Here is a 9,753-nt window from a genome sequence, read left to right on the forward strand (position 1 = left end):
CAATTAAATCACTGTTCACGGGGCACAAGAGCAAATGGCCACTCACTCATTATCTGTGATGATGGAAAACGAATGGACCAGCTATTCTCTGCTTTTAACAAACGTCTCCCAGGGCCAAGAATTACAATGAAGTGAGGTTGAATGGGGTGTCCTCAGCGAGGCCCTGTTATACTGCATGTCCTGGGCAATGCTTCAATGCTTCAATGCTTTATGGCAATGCTTTATGTCTTCTGTCAGAGACATAGAGACATAAAGGAGTTCACAGAGCATGAAGCATGTCTGAAGGCATGAAGGAGGCTGACAGACCAGCAACACGCAGGAAATTAAATAAAAACCAGAAAAAGGGTTGGTTACTGACTGCCTTCAATTAGTTTAATCATAGTCTCGCAATCGAAAAAATGGGGGGGGGGGGGAAATCCAAACCTGTGAACATGTGCATCTTATTTGCTTCTTGTTCTCTTGTTCTCTCTCTCCCTGTCTCGTTCTCTCTCTCCCCGTCTCCTTCTCTCTCTCTCTCTGCCTCGTTCTCATTCTTCCCGTCTCTGTTGTTCAATGTTTGGATGACGGAGGGGAGCCTTGAGCTCAGAGGTCTGTGTGATGTGCAGGGAGAGAAGCAGGACTCGCACTCCAGACCGACGCGAGGAGCTTCGTTCAGTCCCCTGCCCAGAGTCCGACACATCTGGTCTGCATAAAGACCATCAGCCACCACCGCGTCACCTTCCCTCCATCCATCTCCACCTTCACTCCATCCATCACCACCTTCACTCCATCTCCACCTTCACTCCATCCATCACCGCCTTCACTCCATCTCCACTTTCCCTCCATCCATCACCACCTTCACTCCATCTCCACCTTCCCTCCATCCATCTCCACCTTCCCTCCATCCATTACCACCTTCCCTCCATCCATCTCCACCTTCCCTCCATCCATTACCACCTTCACTCCATCTCCACCTTCACTTCATCCATCTCCACCTTCGCTGAGTTTAGTGTGTGCTTCCGTTCGCTTTGTGCCCGTGTATCTTCGACATTTTTATTTCTCTTCAGTTGTTAAGACACACTTCTCCCGTTTCAGTTTCATGAACTTCTCACTCAACACCGTTTCATTTTTCCCCCGCACTCACTACCAGTTAAGGTTACGTCACTAAGATTAATTATGTGTGCGTGTGTGTGTGTGTGTGCGTGTGTGCGTGCAGTGTCTCGTATCCAGCTTTTCCGAGAGTATACAGTTACATCCGCCCTTTATGAATAAGGCCGATTTGTTAGAACTGGCTACGGAATCTCGACCTCCCTCATTCCAGCTTGTGAGCGCATCTCCTGACCGACGGCCAGGAATGATGTCAGGTGTGAAAAGGCAGCTGACAGTGTGGCTGCATCGCTCCACGGCTGGAGATGGTCATGTAGCTGAGCGCTGAGGGGAATGGCTGAAGCTGGAGATGGGCGTGTCGCTGAGTCTCTCCACGGCTGAAGCTGGAGATGGGCGTGTTGCTGAGTCTCTCCACGGCTGAAGCTGGAGATGGGCGTGTTGCTGAGTCTCTCCACGGCTGAAGCTGGAGACGGGCGTGTTGCTGAGTCTCTCCACGGCTGAAGCTGGAGACGGGCGTGTTGCTGAGTCTCTCCACGGCTGAAGCTGGAGACGGGCGTGTTGCTGAGTCTCTCCACGGCTGAAGCTGGAGATGGGCGTGTTGCTGAGTCTCTCCACGGCTGAAGCTGGAGACGGGCGTGTTGCTGAGTCTCTCCACGGCTGAAGCTGGAGACGGGCGTGTTGCTGAGTCTCTCCACGGCTGAAGCTGGAGACGGGCGTGTTGCTGAGTCTCTCCACGGCTGAAGCTGGAGACGGGCGTGTTGCTGAGTCTCTCCACGGCTGAAGCTGGAGACGGGCGTGTTGCCGAGTCTCTCCACGGCTGAAGCTGGAGACGGGCGTGTTGCCGAGTCTCTCCACAGCTGAAGCTGGAGACGGGCGTGTTGCTGAGCACTCCTGGGACAGTGTGGATCCCAGGCTCTGCACGTGCCCAGGCAGGCAGGTGTGACAGATCCCTGACGGAGAGACAGCAGAGCTCCCGCTGGCTTACCGCTCTGAAGACAAACGAGCCGTCAGGAAACGACTGGGCAGGGATAACAAGTCCTGCTCTCAGAGCTCCCCGTCTGTGCTGATGTCATCGGGAAGGGGGAGGGGCAGGAAGGATGAGCTCATGGTTTTGCTCCTGTCTTAGCCTCTTCCCTAGTCACAGACAAACCAACAAGGACAGGACCGGCAGGGTCGTTTTCACTGCAGGGATCAAAGTTAAATGAACTCCGACAAGTAAAATGGATCCTCCTTTGACCGTTTACGCAGGGAATTCACCGTAGATGCAATTGTACTTCAACGATCCCGCCACTATTGTAAGTTTAAAGGAATCACTCTCCCTGGTTCTGGTTGGCCAGTGATCACTACTATATTAGTAAGGTGTGGCTGCCCCAAACACATGAAACATGCCACTCAAGCAGAATTTTCCAGGATGGGAGATGTTGCAATATAATATTGAATATAGAGTATTCTATATTAACAGAATATTAATGTTTTATCTAGCTTGTTTACCGTTAGTGGACAAAATAACCTACCATCAAAAATGCATTTTACAGTGAACACTGAGCATTTTACCTGATAAGAAGATTCTGTAAGACCAGTGAGCTCGAGTCTGCTTTAGACTCATGGTCATCATGTCATAACTGCAGGGGCGATCTGTAGCGTAGTGGTTAAGGCAAATGACTGGGACACGCAAGGTCAGTGGTTCTAATCCCGGTGTAGCCACAATAGGATCCGCACAGCCGTTGGGCCCTTGAGCAAGGCCCTTAACCCTGCACTGCTCCAGGGGAGGATTGTCTCCTGCGTAGTCTAATCAACTGTACGTCGCTCTGGATCTGCCAAGATGCCAATAATGTAATGTAATGTAATGTAATGTAATGCAGGGACCGCGTACATTTCACACAGCGCAGACGACAACAGGCTCGAGTACGGACAGCGCGTGTCATGTGGTAAACAAGCTCACTGTCGACAGACAAGATTAATGAATACATGGCATTTTTATTGTCAACCAGGAGTAATCCTTGGAGAGTCTGAAGCAACACATCCATACTTGACATTTACAAGGTCAAAAGGTCATTTTTCTGCACAGGTATGTATGTTTAATAAGATGAGATGCATTGGATTTTATAAGAAAATACATACATATGCAAATATATGTAAAGTAAGGAGAAACAATGAAAACAGAAACATCACTGCAATTGGACAAGAAAACTTAACAGGATAATATAATCTTCTCGATCAATAATACTGATCTGTTGTTGGCATGAGAGCCGAGAACACACAATCAAACTGTTTTAAAACAAACAACAAAATGCATTAACCTGGCTTCATTCTTCAGATACCATTAACAAGCCAGTTCACTAGAACAGCAAAACAGGAGCCTATAAAGGCTAAAGGGGAAAATGCAGGCCCACAAGTGTATTAATGTGAGACTTATATACTGGATAATACACATCGGCATTTTTGCAAAAGGTGAAAAAATATGGCCACTAAGTTGTAATTTAAAGGTTAATAAATTATCATTTGAAACAGAGAAGAGTTCTGAGAGTGTGAGAGAGAGGACATTGGGTGACTGAACAACTGATTCCAGTTTAGTAGTTTAATTACGATGTGTCACCTGTTATTAGATGGAAGCAATGAAGAGTTGGGGTCATTCATCTGTGTTGTCGACCCATTTCTAAACAGCCCTCAAAGAGAACCCTCTTCTCTTTCCAATATGTGCACATCCAAGACTGCCTTATCAATATGTTCAAATAACAATATTGGTGAACATTTTTTGCTTCATGAATAGACGTGCTCTGCTTGATGTGAAGTGCACGGCGTTGAGCAAAGATTTTACTTTACATTTTCAAGCTATTTAAGTGCAGAGATACACACGCAACCTCCCTTTTCTTGTCTATACAAACACAGGAACCGACTCTTAGAGCTGTTTGTCCCTGCTCTGTAAATGGGCCAATGACTGATGTGAAACTATTTAGTATATATTGTACACTCACCGAAGCAGTCACTAAAGTGTGTTATGAACAATAATATAAAGGACCAAAACGTTTTTCTTCCAGAAGACATTACTCTTCCTCCTCAAATACTTACAAACACGCTTCCATTAAAAGCAGAAGTACCAACCTACACTGGCTTTATTTCAGCGGACATTTTGCCAGGTTGCATGTTCAGCAACGGCCAAATATGCTTACTGCCAGCCCTTACAGTTTCCTCACGGCATTCAAAAAGCTAATTATTTCAACAGCAAAGAGGAGGAATGCGTTTATTACATACAGTCTTTCTAGGTCAAAACATCTGTCTCCAGACATTAAGTGCTAAGTGTTTTCTAGCCTGTCCACCTCCCTTCTTGGCTGACTGTGAAGAGTCTAATCGCCCGTGGGGGTTTGGCTCTCGAGCGTTCCCCCCCAGAAATGTTTGGATTCAACATCAAAGTTTCTGTTCGCATCGCTCAACAGGGCAGGGACAAAAACCACGCTTCGTGACGGAGTCACCGCACACGCAGCAGTGGTGGACGTGACGCCAGTCCGTCAGCGCTGCAAGTCCATAAACCGTGCCCCGGATCACCTGCGACGGAAACCCGGCTCTTAGACACGGACTCCTCTCAGACGCCGCTCCAACTCGAGCTAGTCAGGGCATTGCATCACATTCACGTGTGCAGTGTACATCTGAGTACTAGGCAGCTCCTTAAAAAGAAACTACACCCCTGTTCCACGTTATTGTATTTAATAGAGCCCTCCACTGCGGGAGGTTACACAATCTTCTGTTTTTGTGTCTACGCGTCTTACTTTAGAACATGCCTCTGTGACACGGCTGCGTTCGGCAAAGACATTGAGAAAGGGTGTGGCTGTCATGGTGAGTTAAAATGTATCAGTTGGCCAGAGTCTCCCATGACTGGAGGAGATCAAGATCTCCAAGGCTGGTATGCTTTGATGCCTGTGTGCTTGTGTGTGTGTGTGTGGAGGGGGTGTTTTTTTTGTTTTCTTTACAAAGTTTACAACCAATGACCAATTACCATAAAATATGCATGTGTTCTTGGCTTGATATTAATGCGTCATAAAGGCTATCTCTGCACTTGCCAGTGTTGATGGCAGTCACCGACTTCCCTAATGTTGCGTTCACCACCCTATCCTCTCTCTCACACCTGCAGCAGTTCTGAGGGCCATGAGGTGAGGCTGCTTGCGGATAATTATGATGGGGTTTTTTTTTTTTGGGGGGAGGGGGTGTCGGTGTTACACAGGTCTGGAGCGGCTGCCACAGGAACACGGGGTGCTAAGGGACCGCCCACACTCCCAGCAGCAGTAGTGGTCCTTGTGCCAGGCCAGACCGTCTGCCCCCTGCTTGTAGTCCTCAGTAAAGATGAGCTGCAGGAAAGAGAGGAGACAGAGTCAGGCATCATGAACGTGATACAAGCCTATGTGTTTACATACGGCCGATGGAATGGGCAGAGGTAGAACTGCAGCCATGCTGATATAATGGCAGTTGTGCGGATATGCCTTCATTGAGGTGACCTGTAGCGTAGTGGTGAAGGTACATGACCGGGACCCACAAGGTCGGTGGTTCGATCCCCGGTGTAGCCGCAACAAGATTCGCACAGCCGTCGGTCCCTTGATCCTCCAGGGGAGGATTGTCTCCTGCTTAGTCTAAGTCTCTGGACGAGAGCGTCTGCCAAATGCCATCAACGTAATGTAATTCCCGTAATTGTACATTCCTCAGAGCGAAGCAGGAACGAGGAGGCACCCAGATCACAGAGGCCGGAGAGAAGTCAGCCATTAGGAGAAATGCCCCCCACGACAGCCCTGACCGTGGAGGCCCTCTCCCCCACAGAAAAAGGTCAGTCTGCCGCAGATAATATCTGGTTGTTATGTGGAGGCAGGCAGGCTGTTAGACACACACACACTGATAACTGCATAGAGACCGATAAATCGCCAAGGAAATGTTTTGCCTCCCGTCAAAATGTACAACAATCTGACCGAAATAAATCTTATTTTTGACAGTTCCCATAAAAAAAGGTCCCTGTAAACCAAGTGAAGCCGGCTCATTTTTCCTACAGATACGACTTTTATTTAACCAGACAGCACAATGCAAGATAAGATACCCAATAAAAATACCCATTTTTTCCCAGTAGGCAGGCTGATGTTAGTGGGGTTTGCTTAAGTCCTGCCTGGTTCTGGTCCGGCTGTTATTCTGTCTGGTCCTGCTGGGCCCCAGTCTTCTCCAGCCTCTCCAGAGCTGGCCTACTCTACCTGAGCTCTGTGCAGAGTGACTCTGACACCACATCTGAACATTACATCACATCACATTACTGGCATTTGGCAGACGCTCTTATCCAGAGCGAAGTACAGTTGATTAGACTAAGCAGGAGACAATCCTCCCCTGGAGCAATGCAGGGTTAAGGGCCTTGCTCAAGGGCCCAACGGCTGTGCGGATCTTATTGTACGGGGCAAAATGGCTCAGGCGGTAAGAGCAGTCATCTCATTGGCTCAGGTGGTAAGAGCAGTCATCTCATTGGCTCAGGCGGTAGGAGCAGTCATCTCATAGGTTCAGACAGTAAGAGCAGTCGTCTGGCAGTCGGAAGGTTGCCGGTTTGATCCCCCGCCCGGGCTGTGTCGAAGTGTCCCTGAGCAAGACACCTAACCCCCTAAATGCTCCTGATGAGCTGGTCGGCGCCTTGCATGGCAGCCAATCACTGTCAGTGTGTGAGTGCGAGTGTGTGTATGAATGGGTGAATGAGAAGCATCAATTGTACAGCGCTTTGGATAAAGGCGCTACATAAATGACAACCATTTATTGTGGCTACACCGGGGATCAAACCACTGACCTTGCGGGTCCCAGTCATTTACCTTAACCACTACGCTACATGATGAACACAGGAGGGCAAGCGCAAACTGGCGCTTCAGGCAGCGTTTCCGAGCGCTGTGTCCCTGACATTGCTCTTGGAGGCTCAAAGAGGCCCAAACAGCCTGCTGCGCGCAACACCAAATTCAGCTGAACTGAGCATATGCGCAGATCGAGAGAAGTTAACACGTTTACTCAATTTTTTCAGGAAAAATGACTCAATACAAAAGTCCAGGGAAACGGTCTCATTCAGGGCAGATATTGCTGTTCAGAGTGACATCATGCATTACGAGTCCTATTTGGAAGAGATTCAATGGAAAGGCAAGCCTGCCCTACAGAGGCAGCCAGTTCACGTCGGGCCCCTGCAGCCTGGCGCTGCTAAAGCATTAGCGTCAGACACAACAGCCTGGACTCCATCAACGCGTGTCCTTAACTTTGACTCATGAATAAACGTGAGTGTTACATTTTTTTCCCCTTAAAACCACTTCAGCGTCAAAATGTTCTGCAGCATACCATGCTGAGTCTAAGCAACTGAAATCACTGATCGTTCTGATTAGACCTCCCGGGCCGGGGGTATGTTCTATACCATGCCTACTGCTGCATAATAACAAACAGACGCCATCTTTGTTTCACCTCATCTTTGATCGTTTGACTCATTTTTCGACTTCTAATTCCTAATATTATGTGCCATTGTCTGAGCAGCCCAAACCACCAGAATTTCTTTCCTTCCTCATTTGATTTCTGATTTCATTTTTTTGTTTGTCTTTGGGGGGGACTTGGCCTTTCCCAATTTTCCCGGTTTCATTTTCCTGTAAAGTTTCTTTGTGTGAGTATCTCTATATAAAACAGCCAAGCCCCAGAGCTTTGAGAATGTGATCTGGGCGACATCGGCTCAGGAGGTAAGAGCGGTCGTCTGGCAGTCGGAGTTGGTGTGTGAGTGTGTGTATGAATGGGTGAATGAGAAGCATCAATTGTACAGCGCCTTGGGATAAAGGCGCTATATAAACATTTATATGCGCGCTGCTCACTAGCGCCCCCTGGCCCCCGTACCTCGTCACAGCCGTTGCAGCGGGGTTTCTCCCGCTGGCAGTAGTGCCGGCCGCAGAGCAGGGCCCCGTCCTTCCAGAAGTAGACCAGGTCCACCAGCGCCTCCCCGCACTCCGCGCACACGAAGCAGGTGGGGTGCCAGAGCCGCTCGTAGCCCGCCCGCTCGGCGTACACCACGGGCCCGTCCTCGGCCGCCGGGCCCCCGCAGCGCTCACAGTGCTGAGGACACACGGACAGAGCAGGGCCCGCGTCACAACGCCGACCCGTACACACAACTCACCCCCAAATACAGACACACAGTCCACCCGTACACACAACTCACCCCCAAATACAGACACACAGTCCGCCCGTACACACAACTGGTCTTCTGCTGCTGTAGCCTATCCACCTACAGGTTTGATGCATTGTGTGTTCAGAGATGCTCTTCTGCATACCACTGTTGTAATGCGTGGTTATTTGTGTTAGTGTCACCTTCCTGTCAGCTTTGACCAGTCTGGCCATTCTCCTCTGACGTCTCTTATGAACAACAGTTTCTGAGATACTGAAACCATCCATCTGGCACCAACAATCATTCCGCAATCAAAGTTACTTAGATCACATTTCTTCCCCATTCTAACATTTGGTCTGAAAAACAGCTGAACCTTTTGGCCATGTCCATGGCTGAGCCTGGCTATGCCTTAAACCCACTTCATCAGGGTAAACTCACTTCATCAGAGTAAACCCACTTCATCAGGGTAAACCCACTACATCAGGGTAAACCCACTACATCAGGGTAAACTCACTTCATCAGGGCAAACCAACATCACCAGAGTAACAACACTGTGGCCCAAACTGTGTGCATTCCGCTCAAAACGTACAGCAATCAAATGCAGATGTTCTTCAGGCATTAATTATAGTTATACCCCCCTCTCTCTCCTCTCCTCTCTCTATTCTCTCTCTCTCTTTCCCTCCCTCTCCTCTCATTCTTTTTCATGCTCTGTCTCTCTCCATTTCCCTCCTCCCCCCCCCCATTCCATCTTGTTCATTAGGTTCTTAAGGTAATTAAATTCCCACAAATCAACTCAATCAGATCAGTGCATCATGCAACCAACAAATCTTCTTTATTTTTTTAAAGAGGCTTTAAAAAGTTTTAGTTATTAACAAGAACAATATTAGTTGATGGATTGTGCAATCTCCCAAGGAGATTACGATATATTGCCTTGAGCAGCAGTGATTAATATTAAATCTAAAAGGTAAAGTACATAAGAAATCTGAGGGAGCATTGGGCCCACAGCTGCACAGTGGTGTGAAACAGAGAGTTCACATATTCAGGTCTGCCCAGAGAAACAGAGCCCGCTCTGTACTGCACCGGAGGGAGGGGGCCGTATGGATGTGATCATGTGACCGCCCCAATTTCCTGCTCTGGCCTCCAATGTAAACACCCACCAGACGGCCCCCGCTGCCCTGCGATGATGCCCTGCCCAACAGGCCGGTACTATCCAGGAAGCCCTCAGGTGCAGCTAAAAGCAGTTTTCCCTTTTATCCGTATTTCCGTAACTTGAGTCCTGCACATTGAGAGAATATGACACACACTGAAAATGTACCATGGACCGCAATTATATGCAGGTACACGCGTTAGACACACCGGACCTATCTGTGATGTGTCTGTGTCCAACAGAACTATCTACGGTGTGTCTATACTCAAAACTCTCTAAGATGTGTCTGTGCTCATAACTCTCTAAGATGTGTCTGTACTCATTCCTCTCTGAGATGTGTCTGTGCTCATAACTCTCTAAGATGTGTCTGTGCCCATGCCTCTCTAAGATG

At 48.5% G+C, this 9,753-nt stretch overlaps 1 protein-coding gene across 1 annotated transcript in view; it reads right to left on the bottom strand.

The window, feature by feature from the left end:
• Positions 1 to 1,339: 1,339 nt before the first annotated feature.
• lmcd1 (LIM and cysteine-rich domains 1) overlaps positions 1,340 to 9,753 on the bottom strand; it is a 24,906-nt gene continuing 16,492 nt past the window's right edge. The window contains exons 5-7 of the mRNA XM_061219955.1: positions 7,951 to 8,166; positions 5,299 to 5,426; positions 1,340 to 2,036 (exon numbers count right to left, since the gene is read on the bottom strand). Of these exons, the coding sequence (XP_061075939.1) occupies positions 1,340 to 2,036; positions 5,299 to 5,426; positions 7,951 to 8,166 (1,041 nt within the window). The remainder of the gene's footprint in view (positions 2,037 to 5,298; positions 5,427 to 7,950; positions 8,167 to 9,753) is intronic.

This window comes from Conger conger, chromosome 14 (assembly GCF_963514075.1).
Source record: "Conger conger chromosome 14, fConCon1.1, whole genome shotgun sequence".
Taxonomy (NCBI): Eukaryota; Metazoa; Chordata; class Actinopteri; order Anguilliformes; family Congridae; genus Conger; species Conger conger.